Raw genomic sequence first — 19870 nt, forward strand, 5'->3', positions numbered from 1 at the left:
TGGGTTAAAATTTCATAATGTATTTAAAAGACACACAGGTGATTTACTGGGAAGTCACCACACTATTACTTTTATAGGCTTTCCTCCCACTGGATGACTCAGCCCTAATGACAGTTTCTCCAGTCAACAAAGCATCAGATGTCTTGGTTTCTTCCAATATATTATCTATAGCTTAATAAAAATATCACTTCCCTTCTGTCGTTTAAGAGACATTTTACTGTCATTAACTTCGATTTTGAAAGTTAAAAACAAGTTTCCAGTGACTACCATTCCACTTCCAACTTAATTATTCTATTCTGTTTGCTTTCTTCTTTCCCCTTGTCAATATAGCTACAGCTGGCTAAATGAGACCCATGGTTGCCTGAGGAAATGTAACATCAAAGGGCAGACACTGAAGATAAGGAATTTAAATTCTAATTTAGAAGGATGATTATGACTAGTGCATAGAAAAACAAATTTTGTGTTGTGCAACCCTTGGACATAATGCTCTTTTCTTAAGTTCTGCCACCAAATGTTTTATAGCACGTAACGTTTTATTTCACTTTGATGGCAAGTGATCTGAAGCTCTTTTTGTTTTAAAGGCACAGTTTCATGAAACAAAAAAAATGTATTCACTCAGTGTAGTTAAAGTGTGGAGTGTGAACAGTAAACTAGAACTGATTCTTTTCACTCCGTTTGATGTTCATTTGTTTTAATTATTATTATGTAAAGAATAACTAGGAAATTAATCTTAGAAACTATCCAAGATACTAAAATCTTACTTGAAAATGCACACCTCTCCAATCTCTAGAGCTTGTTATATTGTATCTGTTTCCCCTCCACTTTGTTCACCTTCATCATGTAGTTAAAGGGCTGATGCCACATTTCTGCACTCTGCTCACCTTCTGTTTTCCTACAAGGGAGACAGTCTGCTGCCTAAGGCTATACTACATGCAGGTCTCTGCACCACGTCCATGAAGCCCCCTGGCCTAGCTGGCTGTGTCTTCCCCCTCATCTTCCTCCTTTTACTTTATTAACCATGGCTTCCTGGTCTCCTTCACCTCGTTTTCTTGCTTCCCTTATATTGTACCTGTTTTATCAGAATCCTCGGCCTCTTTTGTTGCTTCCTTACTTTACCGTTTTTACAAAGCCCACTTCTTTTATATTTTGATCATTTCTTTAAAAGAGTTTCCAGATCGCTATTTCAAAATCTAATCTTTAGTTCTAATTGGTCAATATAAACTTCCTACCTGAGATTTTTACTTGGCTATTTTAGTGGCTATAACGTTATTGGTTCCAAAGATGAGATCTTCTCCTTTTAAAATCTTCCTGCTCCTTTATGATCGTTAGCATCATTGTTGTATTACAGTATCCAGCCATTGAAGTTGAAATGGCCTGCCACTAATTTGGACTTCTGTTGTCCACCCTCACCTCTTCATTTTAAGAGAGTATGTCTTACTCTCTTAAAATGAGACAGGAACTCATTCTGCATCTAAGTCTGGCATTGGCCTTTAACCTGCCTTTATAGCCCCAAATGGCCTCCAACCATCCATCCCCTTGCCTCATCCTCTGGATCCTGGCATTATTCAGGCTCCTTATTTTCCTAGCAGTATCAGCTCTGACACATTGACTTTCATTCATCATTGGAAAAGAGTGACTCATAATGGTCTCTGTATTAATAGGCACTTGTAGGAATTATAGGATTCAGTGAGTCATGAGTTTGGTATGACTCTTGTGCTTTAAGAGTCTTCAATCCATTGCAGGGCCTTTATCACTAACAAAAAGTTACATGGCCTGAAGTTATGGATTAGAGTTTTACTGAGTCTGAAAATAAATCTCGTCTTTCATATCCTTGTCTAATTTCCCAAACTGCATGATAGTTGATTTTTTCCTTTTTCAAACTTGTAGACCTTTTTCTTTAACTTGAGACTGTCTTAATTTAATGTTAGAAATGTGTTGAACAAAATAAAACTGTACAGTAGAATTGGTGGTGAAATAAATTGATTTTGGGTATCTTATTGCTTTTCTATTGATGTCGTAAAACACCATATCCAAAGCAAATTGCAGAAGGAAGGGTTTATTTGGGACTTATGGCTCCAGAAGGTTAGGATCCGTCATGGGTATGTAGAACTAGCCTGAAGCGGGAACAGAAGCTGAGAGCTCACACCTTGAGCAGTAAACAGGAAATAGAGAGGGCACTGGGAATAGCATGAATCTTTTGAAGCCTCAGGACCTCCCCTCTGTGGCACTTTCTCCAGCAGTACTTTACCATCTAGTCCTGCCCAAGCAGCTCCCAACTAGAGACCAAGCATTCAAGCCCCCGAGATGATGGGGACATCCCAGTCAAACATACCACACTTAGTGTTCTGACCCCGCACTCCAACTCTTCACATGCAGATTCGATTTTAATGGATCTCAGAAGTAATATTAATGTAAGTATGTATGTATTACTTAGTGATCGTCTAGAATGTGCCAAATTATGAATATTTAGATATTCATGAGTCTTGACATCTGTCACTTGGAATGTTAAAAATTCCTTTTTACCCCCAAGTAGCTGACACATTTAATGATCTTTTGTAAAGTTTTGAGAAGTTTGAAGGAAACTTTGATATAATGTTCACTTTTTTTTTTTTTTTTTACAAATACATTCATATTTCAGTCTCTGAAGAACTCAGATAGCTACTGTAATGTGCTACAATTCTGGAGGCTTATTTTTTCTTTATAGTTCAATTAATTAGTCTCTTGGATATTTCCTTACTTTTTATGCATGCTATTACATTTATTTCTGAACATATTTCTTTGTGTTGTTTAAAATTTAACATACATTTTACATAAAATAAATGTTAGTTAAATTTAATATCAAGTTTGATCTATGATTTTATCATTCTTCATTTCAAGTTTCCCATTTCATAATCAGAAGAATGAAAGTGTATTTAGATGTGGATCATAGCAGTTACCTAGTTAGTTCAATTACATGAACTCACATGAATGTAATTCACATTAAACGCTACCAAACACAAAGCTGAAATGCAGCCCTGCCTACATAATCAGGTTTAAGTTTCAAGACATTTGTGTACACAAGAGAGAAGGAAGAGGAACAAAGTCCTCTTTGGAAGATCTCAATTCCACATACCCATCATTAGACAAAACTTAGATGAGAGGCCATAATGCAGGCTAGGAAAAATCTCTTTGTAGAGGAAGTCATTTTTTTTTATATAATTAGAAAAGGGAAATAAGTTACTCTATCTGAACACCTGTATCTCAGTTGCAGGATTCAATATCTAACCTGGGTGTTAAAGAGTGAATAAAATTTCAGGCAGTATAATTAGGAATTGCCAGTCAAAGAAGTGGGAGGAGACATAGAAGCCGGATTCTTGGAGCATAATTAGGTACCTGTCCTCTTGTTTAATGGGTACTGGTTCTATGTACTAGGAGTTAAAAAACAAATGAGAGCAAAGAAATATTAGTTATTCAAGTAGATATCATTAGTACAACCTATGGATCTGGCTAACTATTGGTTGAGCTAAACCCATCACCAACCATGGTACCAGTTTTAGCAGTTGATTTTTGGTTTTAGAATGTCGCCCTTTATGGAAGTTCATCGTAGAAGATTTTATGGTTTATACAAATGGAGAAAAGTGGTATTTGTTTCTCTTCATGCTGCGTTTACCTCTCAGGAAGATTTATGTGTGATGCTCTCAATGCAATTACCTTGAAAATATTGTTTGTTTATGTGATTTTCAGTCTCACATTCTAATAGCCTTCAGACCTGGTTAATACACCAGTTCATAAAATCATATTTTTTTTAAAATCTCAGAAGGGTTTTGTAGGGAGCAATATCTGAAGTAAGGATCTGTCATTAGGGGAAGAAGAGTCATATTGTTCATGGTTGCCCTGTTGTTTAGAACTTTCTTCTTATTTCTTTTTGCACTGTTAACCCAAAAGGAAGCAAGAGCTGATACACAAACAGGGCTAAAACTAGCTGCTGTCTGGACCATGGGACCTTGGAAAATGTCAATGAAAGGCAGTGATGCCAGTCAATTGATTATATTAGGATCAGGTACTTATATTACATATTATAATATACATATATTATATTATGTTATCTGATACTTATATTAGGATCAGGTCTGCAATAGAAATACTGACTGCAAATGAAAGGCCATTGGAGAGGGAAGCCTAGCCAAGCTTCAGCAGCAAAAAATCCTGAGATTCTTAGAGAAGCACTCGTCTACCTTGAAATGATACCAGAATTTAACTAAACAGGTGGTTTTTAAAGTAATATTTTCTTTCCAGCCTTCCCCATCCATTCTGTTTTCATAACTACCTTTTTGTATGGCAAAGCCTAGCATTATAAGATTAGTTTGCTAAAGGGGTTGTTAATCTCTGATTACTGTCTATGCTGATGTGATCCCAGAGATGTGATGGTGATTTGGTGGTAGGATATCATCCGTATAGGCACAAAATGACTCCACTATTTATCCTTTGACCCTAACACTGAAGTGGTAATAGCCACAGAGCACACAGGCTTCTTCTCCCTTCTCTGAGTGTGTGTGTGTGAGAATATGTGCTACCTTTCTGTCAGCCAATTTTGTCTGTGTTTTATGATTCCCCTTTGCCTGCCATTGCATTTCTCCAAAGAATAGGTGGAGTCTCTTAGTAGATGTACTAGTCAATTGCCAGGTACTCAAACTTCCTTCTTCCAGGAGGCCATAAGGGAAGCTTGCCTATGGCACTTTTCACGTAATGTGCAAACATTCTGAATTCCGGAAGGTTCATAGTGACCTCATACTTCCATCCTCCCTATTCCCCCACCCCACCCCAGCTTATTGTCTCCCAGGAGTCTTGTACCATGCAATACAAAATATGTTTAAAATATGTCAGAGAAGCCCTTTCCAATGGCTTTCAATCTTCATATCAAAGAGTGTGATTTTTAAAGCATTCATTTGCATAACAATATCCAGTTCATCTACATTTGTTGTGTTGGTTGTTTAGTCTTTGGTTTTTATTATATTTCTATTTAGTTCAAGTTTTTTTTTTTTTTTTAATGTCCCTAACACATTGTGGAGATCAGAGTTTAAATAGGTGCTAGAACATCTGAAAGCCTGTGTTGTGTAGATTCACCATTGTAAAGTGGAGCACTGGTCACTGAGACACAGGACAGGCTGTAGAGATTTGCTCACTGTCCTCTTCCTGAGACTGCAGATACACTTTTGTGTATGCACACTTCTTTTTGTTGCTTCTTGGTATTTTTCTTATTTTTTTCTATAACATCCAAATTTGTGATAATAAAGAAACTGTGTTAGACCTTTTCTTTATATGAGTCCCTTGCTTCAAACCCAGTCCTCTAAAAGGACAATGGACAATAGCAGTTGAAATCGTCTGCTAAAGGAAGCAGACATGATGCACTTAAAAGAAGTTTTCCATAAACTTAGTAAATCATTGGATGTACATGTTGTGCTTGGTATTCCATTAGATAGTAATGGAATACTGGAGGGTCTGCCCCCAGTCTGATAGGAAAAAGTCAAAATGTGGCATTGTAATATTTCAATAATTGTTTAGTAAAAGAAATCAAACAAACCAAAAGGCAAATGGCTGTGTAAGCCAAAGGGAAGCACTGAAGCCTTGTGCAGGTGATAAAGACATACTGGACTCCAGATATAGCTCAATTAAAGGGCACTTGTGCCTATGCTTATGTGTACAGAGCATTAGGTGCCCTCCCCAGCACTACCAAGCCAAGGCAAATAGAAGTGTTTTGGAGACTAACCAGCTGTAACATAGCATATTAACAGCAACAATAGTATAACATGCAGAATACAGAGGAAGCACAGGTCAGTAATAAATATGCTTTATTAAAAAATATGTTTTATTTACAGCTCTTGTCCCCTATCTTTCCTAACACTTGTACATTTATAGAAACTTTATATTCATATTGTTTGAAACAAGTACTGGGGCTGGATACAATGGGTAGAACACAGACATCAAATTTGAATGCAAGCCTAGATGCGTTATGCTTGAATGGCTTTAGAAAGTCACATTAATTACTTTTCTGAAGTATTTAAAATGGGAATGATTTCTGTATTGAATAATTTTTGTTAGATTTCAAGTAATGGCTATTGTAGCACATATGTATGTAGGAGGCACTCTGGAAATTACAACTGCTTTTAATATTTTAAAGTTATTAAAATATTATATTCATAATATTTTGATATTTTTAAATGTCATACATTTCATGTATTAGAATTGTTTTCCATTTGGTAAATAAAAGCATTAGAAATTATATAATTACCCTTCACTATTAATGTTTCTTTAGTATTTCAAAAACTGCTTGTTTGTAAGCATGTCTATGTTCATTCTTCTGCATGTATACATAATATAAATTAATCTCATTTTGTACCTGTGAGCACCGATGGCAAAAGGTTTTTTCCTGTTTGTTAGTTCATTTGGTTTTGACAAACTTCAGAACCATTTACTTTGTCTGCTGGCATGCGCCTCACTCGTGGATGTGACGAAATCCAAAAATAGTTTGAATTAAAAATGGTCCACCGAATGGCCACAGGTCATTTGCCAATCTCTTCCGTACTTCTTATGTATAATTGATCAGGGGAACATGGCAAGAGCTGGGGCAGAGAGACAGAATAAAACCACCTTGCTACCATACACCCTGCATTCAATAGTGTGCTACTTTCTTTTTATTCTAATAATGTGGAGTAGAGAGCATGTAAACATGAATATATGGCTGCCATCGGGAATGACCTTCTCTGTCAGGAACATATTAAAATTCTCCCTGTCAGAATATCTTAGAATAAAGAAATAGAAGACTTAGCTCAGGTATTTTTCTTGAATCACTTGTCAGGAATTCAGATGTAGCCTCCGATATATCAGTGTCCTTTCCATTCATCAGTGTCTACTGATGGTACTAAATTATTCTCATACATGAGATTTTGCTCCCCTTGCATGCCCACGGTAGTACTTGGACAGCTGACATCCTTTCCTGTGGGATGTACTCCTTCCCCGAGTTCAACCTTCCGTTTCCCATGTGCACTGGCTTTCCTTCTGACCCTCTGGCCTTCAGATTCCTATTCTAGGTCTTTGTCTTCTCTATAAGAAATCAAGGTTCTCAATTTCTGGCTTATGATACCCTCTTCTGCCACTGATAAAAGTATCCTTCCAAGCACAATTAAAACACACCCCAGATGTCAGTTATCTTTTGTTTCTCCAGGCCATTCCTGGGCCTAGTACAGAGAGATATGGCCGGTTTGTAGCAAAGGTAATTTCCTACAATTCTGAGATTACCTCTGAAGACTGGCTGCCTTTCTCTTCTTGTATAAGATGTAACATTCGAATAGTCTTCCTTTACCTCCCAATACGGCCAGCCCAGGGTCTTTACATCTCATCCTTGTTGAAGGCAGGGGAATCTAGTATTCTGTCACTTTTGACCAACTGTTTTTGTTATAATAGCTCTCATTGACCCTTTATGTCTTTTCTCCTCCATTAGATTATAGGCTTGATAAGAGAGGGAAGATACTGATACATGCTACATATGCAAGCAGTGGTAACAATGTAATCATCTATTAGAGTTGTGCACCTGGCCAGAATAGAGCTAAAAAGAACCATGTGATGTAGGCAGCAGGCATTACCATACAGATCTGTGTCAAAGAGGGAGGTTAGTGATTGCAAGTCTATTTTTCTAGAAAGGAAAATATCAGACTCGGATTTGGAACATTATTTTATCCTGTGTTCTTCCCTTTGTTAAGAACATACTCATTACAGGCCTCAAATATAAGGTAGTTTAAAACTTAAAAGCTAGTTTTTAATACAGTTAAGTAAAGACGTGAAAAGGGTTTTTCCCTCCTCTCATTAGAACTGTGCATTATTTTCATATGCACATAAACCTGGGAACAAGAAAGACTTATATAACATCCACAGCACGGAGGCCAGGGTAGACTTTAATTAATTCCTAGGTAAAATTAGTATGCATTGCCGTTTAGAGAAACAAAATACACAAGCCCGCTAATCAAAATGTTCAGCTAACAGAGCTGGAGCTTTTCATTAGTTATATTGTCTTGAATTTCATCACTCTACCAGCTGGCTTCTTGTCAATTTATAGCTTGGACCTTTACATCAAACAGAAAAAAAAATTAATTACAGAGAAAGGAATCCCAATAGGAATTTTGCGCTTAGAGGTTTTTCACAATTAACCAGACATGAATGGGAATGTGTACAGAGAAAATGGAAAGGAAGAGAAAGAACTTTGTAGAATTTACTAGAATCATTAAGTGTAGCAACTTTAGTCAACTACATCCTGATTTTGTTCTAAAGTTGTTTAGCCAAATATGTCAGCCTTTTATTTTCTGAAAGCACTCAAGTCTGCTGTTCTGTTGAACTCAGTGAATCATGGCATGAACTGTGGATTTTCTTACCAGTCGTCCCACGTGAGAGCTCAGAAATTGTTCTCTTCCCATCATTTTGAATTTGGTAGCATCCCGTATGTTACACTACTGATCATAATCATACCTTAATGAGCTAAAAGATGCTTTGTTGGTGAGTGTCTGGTTACTCATAATGCATATCTGGACTCAGAAGTATTGTTCTCAAGTATCATAGTCATTGCTGGGGGTCTCACAGGAATTGTGACTTTCTTAGCCTCTTATCTGTTGAATAAACCAGCTAGCAGCTTTAAAAATGATGCTCTTCATAATTTCTTTTTTACGTTGCTTGGAAATTCTTGTGATCCATTTTCCTAGTTCCTAAACAATAGAGTGTTTGTTTCTCAAATATATCAAAGGCTAAGTTGCCTAGCAAGTATGAAGAAAACATTTCTACTTAAGAAACATGTATATAGGAACACATATAGGATATGTTCCATAGGATACCAAAGAGTCATGTGAGGAGTCCAGGTTCTGAGTAACTATCAAATTAATCAAAGAGCATATACATGCTATGTGGACATGCATACATAGTATTTATGTGTGATCTAGAATAGCATTTTCCATTTGGTTAATTGCAAATGTTTATTCAGACTGTGTTATTCCCAGTCCATAGGGTTGTCTATACTAAAATAAATCCATCACTTTCTTGGCCATTGCAAGAATACATTTAGGTTTCTGATCATCTTTAATGTACAGCAGCCCTTAGTTATCAGCTCATTTCAGTGGTCATATTTCACTATACTGTCTTGAACAGTGCCATATTTCCTAAATAATTTGTAGACCACAGCTTAGGAGAACATTTTTTTAACTTTTCGTAATGATAGTATTTTTCTTCATTAGGCTTGCGAGCTGGGAGCTACTAACAGGCACTTTGCAGGTTTTGCGGTTCAGCCTGAGAATGGTTTGCTGCTATTCCAAGGTCACTTTCAGAGTCTTCACGTGATTTACTCCCATTTATTTTGCACTTGTGTTTATGGCTTTGCACCAAGAAATGAAATTTGATGTTGGGTTTGTCTACATTAAACTTAATTTGCTGCAGGTCAGCTCATTTACAACTGTGATAGCATGAAAACCCACACTGTAGAATGTTTGTTGTCTGTAGCCGCTGATACAGTTTCTTCTACTTTTGTTGTTATTGTTGATGTTATTGTTGTGCAGCTTTCTGGTCCTTTCAATTTAAAAAGAAGCCTCACTAGGGAAGGATTTTCAGGAGACCTACGTGAATCTAATAGAGATCAATATGTAAGATTACTTAATAAGAGTTTTTATCATTTTATGACATTCTATTAGAAATTTGATTTCATGTTCTCTATTAAATAAATATGCCTATTAGTTTATATTTTAAATAAGTGAATTTATATTTGATAACATATTAAATAAAAGTTACAATGGATAAAAAAATCTTAGTGTGGGTATGATACTAAGTATTTGTTCAGGTTTTTAGTTTAAATAACCCAGTGAGTCCAATTTTGGTCTCACATGTACTCCTGGATATGAAGCTATTCAAAAGAGTTTGAGGCCACACCATTAAAGAAAAATAAGTTCTCCCTCCCAAGAAGCCATTGCCTTTCCTTAGCTCTTCTGTAGGGTGAAGGCTCATGAACCTTTTTCCCTATGCTACTTTAATAGTTTGATCTTGCACAGGTTTTAAGTTTGAGTGTAGTAATTTGGTCATCTCCACAATACAGTGACTCTCTCTAGTCCCTCCTGACCTTTGCTGTTTGAATTTTCCTGTCCCCTCTTTGGAGATGGCCCCTGAGCGTTGGTGGAAGATGTGACATACATGTCCATTTGAGGCTGAGCACTCCACTGACTTGTAGTCTTTCTGTAGCAGGGGCCTCTTGTCTCAGTAAGCATGTGACAGTCAGTGTAAGCTCACGGAGCCAGAAACCTGTCTCTCCCCTGGTGGACTATGCACCCATCATAAGAAATATTTTCATTTAGAGTGAAATATTAGAATTTAGCGAACTGCTTGCAGATAGTTTACTTTTTATGGAATTTTTATTTCTATGACTCTGGACCTGAGATGTTCAATGTAAACTTCACAGTCTCTCAGCAAAGTTTACTATGTAAAGCAATTCCATGGTAGATCATTTTGAATTGCGTTTGGCTTCTGCTTATCATCATAGCAAGAAATAATATTTAAATAAATTCCTGTCCAAGTGTCTCAACTGTACGCACGGACACATGAACCAAATTATAGATGCATGTCTAAAATAACCCAGAAATCAGAGAAAGAAATGTGGACAATGAATAGTACTAGTGATAGCTTAGATGTCTATAACACAGGGAGTTTACATATTCGTGCCTATGCTAATGTGGTAGAAAAAAACTTTATATTTCAATCAGCTGAACCTGGACCATAGGGCTTCAGAGTCTAAATATGATTTCCTTGTTTGGGTTTGTTTTGCTTTGTTTAATGTTTTTGTTGGTGGTTTGGTCATGGTATAGTGTGTGTGTGTGTGTGTGTGTGTGTGTGTGTGTAATACATGAGAGTATATGCCCGTATGTGCCTATGTGTATGCAAATGAAGGCAGGAGGAGAGAATCAAATGTCTTCCTCTGTTGTCCTCTACCTTACTGCCATGAGTCATGGTGTGTCACTCAACCAATAACACTCTGATTTGGCTACACTGGCTGGCCAGTGTGCTTCAGTTATCTGCCTGTTTTCACCCAGTGATGCCCGGGTTGTAAAGCATGCAGTCATGCCTGACTTCTTGTGTGGGTAATAGAGATTTGAACTCACATACTCCTGATTGCACAGAAGCATTTTTCCTCCTTGAGCCATCTCCCTAGGCCTGGTGCTTTCTGTTTGTGAAGTGGACCCCTACATCGTTCACAGGATGAAGTTGTTATAGGGAATTAGACTATTTAAAGAACTTTGAAAATATTTAATTATGGGGTTCTCTTAGTAAGAAATGCTACCATTTCTACCTGATTTTTACAGTTCGGAACTCTTTGTTTGTTTTAATACAGGTAATGAATTTGGGCATCCTGAGTGGTTAGACTTCCCAAGGAAAGGAAATAATGAGAGTTACCATTATGCCAGAAGGCAGTTTAATTTAACTGATGATGACCTTCTTCGCTATAAGTTCCTAAATAACTTTGACAGAGATATGAATAGATTGGAAGAAAGATGTGGTTGGCTTTCAGCTCCTCAGGTAAGCCCTTTGCTCGGAATGTGATGTTTTAGTCACCAGTGAGTGCTGGGCATGCTTAGAATGGCAATCGGTTTAAATCTGCATGCAGACCTTCTGAGCAGTACTTCATTATTCAGTGTGTAGTGCCCTGTAATGTACTGTAGGTTGTCAAAACATGTCACAAGAATCTCTCCAATAGATAATGAAAATGGTAAGCATACTGCCCTGCTTAGCTTCCTGGTTAGTTGGTTGTTATTGTTTAAATTTAACAATTTTCATTTCAATTGGTTAAAAATAAATGGCAGACACTCTGCATGAAACCCATTTTGGAAATGGCTGTGGCAACATCTTAATTGTTTTGACGGGCTTTCCTTTGTGTAAATAATTATGCTGTCATAAAAAAAAATGACTACGACAACACCTAGATTTTTTTATTCCTGTTTTCCCTTCTTTACTGGTCTCCAACTTGTCATTTCAGTAAATGCCATTTTACCTGCATGCTGTGTTGTATTTTGCATGAGTCTGAACTCTCCTCTAGAATTAAAGTCTCAGTTTTCAATAAGTTTGAGAAAATGTAATTAACAGGTGCATATTTAGTACACGCTTTTTTCCCCCCTCTTGCAAAAATTAACATATAGTATGTGTTAGTTACAATCCATTTACTTTCTATTGATACTGTTTGAAATGACAGTTGATGTGTTTTTACTTAAGTGTCTATGGTTTGCTTATTTGGTGATTGAACAAAGGTATTTGTATATTCAGTAAGACTGGCTCCATGATATGCATGCCCTAATCATGTTTATTAGAAATGCCATTTCCAGGAGAAAGAGCAAAATGATGCTCCTTTTCAGGAGGAACAAGGTTGAATCCCGAAAGGCACACTGTTTACTCTGGAGCCTTAGTTCTCACTGCTAAATTACCGGGAGGGATGCTGCTGATAAACACGGCAATAAATCTACAACATACGAGTTGGGTGAAAGTGAAGCCGAAGAGGCAAAGGCTTTCAAAGCCAGCTGTAAACAGGAATCAGGGAGTGGGAGAGTGTCATTTGTTTTTAGACCTTTTCATATTATTAAGAAATATCCACAGAACATTGCAGCTGACTTTAGGTTGCCATTGATTCTCTGCAGAGTTATGTAAAAATAATGTATGATTTTTAGAATAACTATAAATTTGAACCTGGATATAACCTTACAGCAACTTTGAAAAATAAATTTTTATTATGTTGCCTCATTAGTCTGGGTACTAAAACAAAGTCTCAAGGAAAATGCTCTTATGCTTAGCCTAATATACACAAATGCTATATACTGAAAGTGCCATGTTTTGTTTTGTTTTTACTTCAGACTTATCCACAGCATTAATCCTCTGTTTGTGCTCTCAGGGTGGAACATGGACGGTGGGGTTCTTATGCTCTTTAAACTGCTTTTTGATGTTGTTTGGCAAAATTGTAACATACAAAACTATAGAGACCAGGGATTTCATTTTGGAATAATAATGAACAGCTCATATTAGGAACGACAGAACAAGCCTCTAGGAAATAGTTGCCTTGCTGCAGCATCTCAGAGTGATTTGAATGTAATGTGTTCCTCCTTGCAGGCCTATGTGAGTGAAAAACACGAAGACAATAAGACCATCACCTTTGAGAGAGCAGGGCTCCTCTTTATCTTCAACTTCCACCCAAGCAAGAGCTACACCGACTACCGGGTTGGGACGGCATTGCCGGGGAAATATCCTTTTCTCTGCTAGTGAATGTGGCCATTTAAATTCAGTATGTATTCATAGTATAAGCACATTTTAAAAAGACGAACATGGAACTCGAACTCAGTTTCCTCCTCTGAAAAGTGAGGGACTTGAGGTGGCTGGCATTGCCCATCTTATTTGTACTGAATTATTAACGAACTTCGCTTAAACTCTGAAAATTCCTGTCCTGGAAATTTTCGAACGTGGTATTTTGTTCTAATAAGAAATCAATACACACTGCATTTTTGTATATAAAATCTTTCATAGTTGCCTCTGATAATCGTCTCTTTACCCCTTCATCTCTGACTGTTGAGAAAGAATATATATAACTCAATAATCCTCCTTTCTCTGTCTCTTTTAAAATTTAGGTCATGGTTCACTTTTTTTTTTTTTTTGTAAATCAGAATTGGCAGGGGAGCAGGCCAGGGGTGGGGGTGCTGAAGAGAAAGAGCAAGGAATATGTTTCTGGCGTTCTCTACTTACGTGTGTTCACTGATTACGTGGCCTCTTTTTTAGTCCTTTCTTAAGTCTTTGCTATACTGCCAGAGCCTTCCTGGAGCAGAAAGATATAAAACCAAAGTATGATGCAAGATATAAGGTAATAAATGGGAGAAAAGCAAAAGTATTCCATGGGAAAACAAGGGAAAAATGGAAAGGAAGAGAATGATAAGCCTACTACCTTGGAATTAGCATGAATATAGTATAGTAAATTGAGGAAAGCCATTCCAGTGGTTGGAGGCATAGACCATCTTTTGATAATGGGCAGTACAAAAGATTAATTAGAAAATGGTGACTATAATAAAAGTACTAAGAGAGAAAGCTGACAGCCCCAACTGAGATCGTGTGATAGAGATTTTTTTTTAAAAAACTCAATTAATTTAAGCTTTTTTTTTTTCTCCCTGAGATTTTATGTTACATCGTTGAAAGTTTTTGAACTAGGAAGTCTCTTGGTAAGAAGGTATGTACTAGAGCAAGTTTTCATGTCCAAGTCAGTAAAAGATTATATGAAAAGAGGATTGTAATTTCAGGTGTTAATCATGGCGTATTGCAGAATACCTAAAGCATAACTAGCCTGGAAGTAAGGTGATGGAGAGAGATTAAGAACAGGCACGTGGAGCTCTTTCTGAAGGGAAAGGACCCCAAAAGTGTTTGTAAGGAGAAATGTAAAGTTTCCTTTGACTAATTTTTATTTTAAAATTTTTACGTAATATATTTTGATCATATTCTTTCCCCTCCTTTAATTCATCCCAGATCCTCCTCCCTCCCTACCTAATTTCATATTCTCTCTCTCTCAAAAAATAAGCAAAAAACAAAATATAAATAAGAAAACTAGTAAGACAAAAATAAATATCCAAACAAAACTAATATATATATATATATATATATATATATATGTTCACAAAAAACATGGATTCCATTTTGTGTTGGCCGACTACTCCTGGGCATGAAGCCTGCCATGCAGTGTGATTGATACAGCCAGTGACACTACACTAGAGAGAACTGAATTTCCCTTTCTCAGTGGGTAGCAATTGTAACTCCTAGGTTAGCATGGGACTTTGTGTCTACTTCCCTTTGCAGAGTGGTGGTGGTGGTGGTCTGTTTTGAACTTGCATAGGACTTGTGTGTTCTGTCTCAGTCTCTGTGAGTTTATGTTTATCCATCCTCTCTGACTAGAGAAGACAGTATTTCCTTGGAGTCATTTGCCATCCCCAGCACTTAGAATCTTTCTGTGTCCTCTTCTGCAAAGCCCCTTGTGCTTTGAGAGGAGGGATCTGATAAAAGCATCTCATTGAGGGCTTAGTGCTCCACTGTCTCACACTCTCTGCCCGTTGTTCATTGTGTGTCCCTGTGTTAATTGCTATCGACTGCAAGAAGCTTGTCTGATGGTGGTTGAGCATGCTCTGGTCTGCTGGTGTAGCAATAGCTCATTAGGAGTTGTCTTATTGCTGTGTTACTTTAGGAGAATAATAGTCATACGTATTCCCTTAGGCCTGCTGCCTCTCTAGTTTCAGGTACTGGTTTCATCTCATGGTGTAAACTTTCAAGCCAATCAAAAAGTAGTTAGTGGTTACTCCACCACATTTGTGCCACATTTGCCCCAGGATGATTGCTATTGTAAGTCACAGTGCTTGTGGTTGGGTGATATTGAGGATTACTTTTCTCTTCTAGTAGCATGCAAAATATCTCTGCAATATCACCCTTAGTCAGTTATAGTGAATATTCTAGTTGGGCACCAGCTCCATTTTTCCATGTTTGGTGACATAGTAAGTATTTCTTCAACAGTAGGCCTTACCATCAGGTTATAGAGAGTAACCAACAGCTTTGGTGATGTTCTGTGGAACCGATGGGACCCATTTGGCCAATGATTCAACATGATGTAACACATTCCTGCCATTGGCTGTTTTACTTAGTGGCATGAGATGTCTATTTGAATACTCAAATATATTTAAGACCTGCTGGTTTAGATCATTTTACTGTACTGGGGATTCTTTTCTGAGACAAAGGAGCATGGAAGTGCTTCTGAAATACACTTTTCCCATGCCTCATGATTACCCACCTAAAAGCAACAGCTCACCCCAACTCAGAGACTAAAATCATCGTGTCAGCTTGGTTTTGCGAAGTGGTGTTCTGCCCACCCAGTCTATGCCGACCGTCATTGATAATGAAGTGACTGATAATAAAACTCTTTTATCCTAAGGATCTGCTTCACAAAATGAGCATGTAAGTTCTCAATTATTAAAAACATTGTCTTTCCTCCAACACCTCTTCCCAGGCTTCCCTCTTTCAGACCAAATGCCTGGAGGTCCTTCCTTCTTCTGTTCCTTCCTTCCCTCTTCCCTCTTTTCCTTTCTTCCTTTCTCTTTCTTCGTTGTCCTTAAAAAAGTAAATTCTACTTCCATCCAAAGTGAAGCTGCCACATCTGGCAGCACACGTTTCCAGATGTGGGTTGGCAAGGTGAGGTCAGATGCCACATTTCTGTGTTTCTGTGCTGACACTCTTTGATGAATAGAGGTATAATGTCATTTTCTCTACCAGCAGCAGCCATATTACTCATTCTGCTCTCATTCATAGTCTCGAGCTTTTCTTTAGTCTCCCCAGTGTAATACCTTATCTCTTATTCCTTATTCAGTTAATAATTTTAACTCAAAATTCCAAATATTAGCATGAAAAAGAGTACAGTGGACATTAGTTTTTGCCCTCTATCCACCCTCTTGTGACATATGGTAAAGGAACTCTTCAGTGGGTGGTTCTCCATTGCAGAGCTGTTAAGATTCTAACATATTCCTTAGGCAAAAGAGAGATCTCTTCTTGCATGATTTTGTTGTTCCAAGCTTAATATTCTTTTTATAATCCATAACATCGTGCAAGTCTCATTTGTTTTTGACCTTTCATCTTTTTTACGTATTCTTTCACCTTTAAACTGTTACAGACTGATTTTCGATATAGAGATATGCATAAATTAAGATCCTGTTATTATGTTTCTGACTTTACCAAAATGTTCCATGATAATTGGCTTTTCTAGCATGTAAATGGAAGGGAGATAGTTGCTATCAAGACTGGATGTATTAATCAAGTAAAATAATTCTTCAGATTCTGAATTCTGAAGACACTGAATTCAATACAAAAGTTTCAAGTTTCTGCAAAAGTCATTTGAATTTCTTCTATCACTCTGAAGTACAAATATGTTGTAGGTAACATGTATGAATTCTCAAGCAGTATCAATTTTTGAACCTGTGTATCTTGCATATTAAATGGCAAGGCATGAACCTGACTCAGATCTTTGGAGAATTCATGGAGACTGTCTTCTCAGAAAATTGTAAAGGGAGCTCTTTTGGCAAGGGAGGAGAAAACTTTTAAGTTGGCTTTTAGCTATCTTTCACGGCAATATGAAATTTGGGAAACTGAGAGATAAGACTTATTTGTATCCATAATTTTTTAAAATATGGTCACCAATGGTAACTCCCAAGACTAAACATTATTTCTTCAAAAGAGCTAGTACCTGTGTCAAGGAGAATAGCAAAAACAATAGCAGGGAGCCTTTACCTACACACATGCATCATATATCATTTCAGCTGTTAATCTTCAGTGCACCAATTCCAGGGTTCTTCGGTCTAGCGGATGACAGCAATGTGATAGTGCATAGCTGAGACCTTAATGCACTTGGTAACAGGCAGGCTTCACATTTCATGGTTAGAAAGCTAGAATATATTTTCCCAGTATATTATCTTTTCTTGTGATTTCACACTGTTCATCTGCAAAGAGGAAACACAGTACCCTTTGTATTTTATGTATCACTGTTTCATTTCTTCACCCAGAATATTATCAAGTGGGCACTGAATGAAAATTAAAACATGTGGGGCCCTAAGGAAAAACTGTTCTTTGTAAGACACAGTATGAATGGTAGTGCCACTTTTTAGGTGATGTGAGAAATGTTGTATTTTGTGATATATCTTCTGAAGGCCATCTGTTTTAATTTTACTTATTTTGTCTTATATCCCTGTGCAGCCTCTAAGGAGAATTGTATTAGCCTCATGTAACAAACCAGTAGACAAGCCTGAGAGTACCAGAGGCTTTTTCCCAGCATGTAGCTGGTAAAAATCAAGCATTGTGTTTATTACAAAGTCCATGCCCTTCTAGTAATCTTATGGTACATTTTCCCTTATTTTTATATTTTTTACATGTGTTTTGGCACGATAGCAATGGTGAGATTAGTGATTACTATTTCTATGATGTTGAAATTATTTTGATGCAATTCTGAAGAAAATGAGTTGCATTAGAAAATTGCACAAACAATTGTGGCAATCTGCACACTTCCCCAGCCTTCCTATCTCCTTTCCCACCTCCAGTCACCTGCCACATATTCTTCCCCAGGAATTCTTCCCTGTTTCCTTTGTAACCAAAGTCTACAAAAGGGAAAATCTGTTCTTTTAAAATGAAAATAGGTATTCAGGTCTTCTTCTTCTTCTGTTGGAGTTGCTTTCTGTATTCTGGCATGGAATATGGATGCACCATGGCTCTGTATGTAAACCCCTCTACGGCATCCAAGTTTACTGCATAATAGCGTATGCAAACATATAACCTCAAAGGCTTTTTTGTAAGGCATTATGACTCGGTCTATAAAAATGAATATCAGCCTGGAAGCATAAACAACAGAACAGTCACAGGTTTTTTAAGTCATCTGTCAGTATGCTGCTGGGGCGGAGGTGGGCATGATCGTGACAATAGCATCCCCCTTTCCAAATGGCATTTCAACTGTCACAGATCAGATGCTAAAAGGAGCCATCACAAACATGGCTCGTGAGAAGTATGTGAACGCAGGCCAAAAATAGTTAAAGCTAAGGGAACAGATGAGTAAATAGTTGGATTTGACCTGAGATCTTAAAAAATATTTTTATTAAACTGCTGCAAGATGTGCCTTTTAAAATGTAAATTCAGAGTATGACATTTGCAACCAGTATGCATGTTTTCTAATGAGCAAATAAGGTCATTTGGATGACTCACTGGAGTGTGATCGCTGAAGGCAGGGCCACGGCTGTGTTGCTTGGTTTAGAGAAGCCTTTGAAGTGTGGTTATGTAACACTGTTATACAGAATCAGGACTTTGTGAAACAAATAAAAGCAAAGTAATTAATTTAGGATTAACTACATGCCACACTGTGTCAAGAGGATACTGTACATGTGAAGGATGATTTCTGGGTTAAAGAAATAGAGTCTAGATTCACCTTTTTGGCTTTATAGGATATTGATGTTTGGGTACAACACAAAGCACATGGAAAAGGATGCGTCCTGTAATGTGTAACAGTGACTAGAAGCATATGCACATCTTTCCTCCCTTGTTGTGCATCTGTGTGTCTCTTTATCATGCTTTTTGGTGAACAGGGTAACATAAGTAAATGGCAATTTTATATTTATTGCAGTTCTTTTTCATCTTTAGTTTTCAGAAATGCACACATCATGAAATGTACATGCAGGAGTTGATTACACTCTGCTATTCAGTCTCTAGATAACAATATTAGTTTTAAACATTTTTATGGAGTCTGTTTGGTTATTTTTTCATTGTTAAATACTTCTTAGCAGTCCTTGTCATTTAATGACAGTCAGTGACTAGCACCATTTTTTTTCCTGGCAAGAAGATTTGATTTGGCTTTTTTTCTTCACTTCAGGAATTTGAGATGAATCATAAAGTACAAAAAATAGTTTGATGATCAAAATATAACTACTATAACATTTTCATATTCACATGATTATAGGCAGTAATAAATAAGCATCCCTTGACTGTATGTGCATAAACACAACTTTAATATTGTTGTCCGGTGTAGTGATAAGGAATGGAGAGGTAGCTTTGCTCTGAATATTTATTGCAATGCTGTGAAATACTCAAGCATTTCTGTGTTTTCACTAATGGGTCTCTAATGCATTGAGTATCTCCTGACTTTGGAAATTCATACATAACAGCTCAGTCTAGATTCCTGTCCTCCATTTTGTACTTGTCTGGATGAAAATGAATTTAGAAATAGTAGAATCTTTAAAAACAATACATGTTCACCTTATGATATATTACCAGTAATTGAAGGAGGTGC

The 19870-nt window shown here is 37.1% G+C and overlaps 1 protein-coding gene across 1 annotated transcript in view; it reads left to right on the plus strand.

Moving 5' to 3' along the window:
- Gbe1 (1,4-alpha-glucan branching enzyme 1) overlaps positions 1–19870 on the plus strand; it is a 258120-nt gene that overhangs the window by 217521 nt on the left and 20729 nt on the right. Inside the window, exons 13-14 of the mRNA XM_076549097.1 lie at positions 11387–11571; positions 13147–13277. Coding sequence (XP_076405212.1) covers positions 11387–11571; positions 13147–13277 — 316 coding nt within the window. The remainder of the gene's footprint in view (positions 1–11386; positions 11572–13146; positions 13278–19870) is intronic.

This window comes from Peromyscus maniculatus, chromosome 12 (genome assembly GCF_049852395.1).
Source record: "Peromyscus maniculatus bairdii isolate BWxNUB_F1_BW_parent chromosome 12, HU_Pman_BW_mat_3.1, whole genome shotgun sequence".
NCBI classification, from domain to species: domain Eukaryota; kingdom Metazoa; phylum Chordata; class Mammalia; order Rodentia; family Cricetidae; genus Peromyscus; species Peromyscus maniculatus.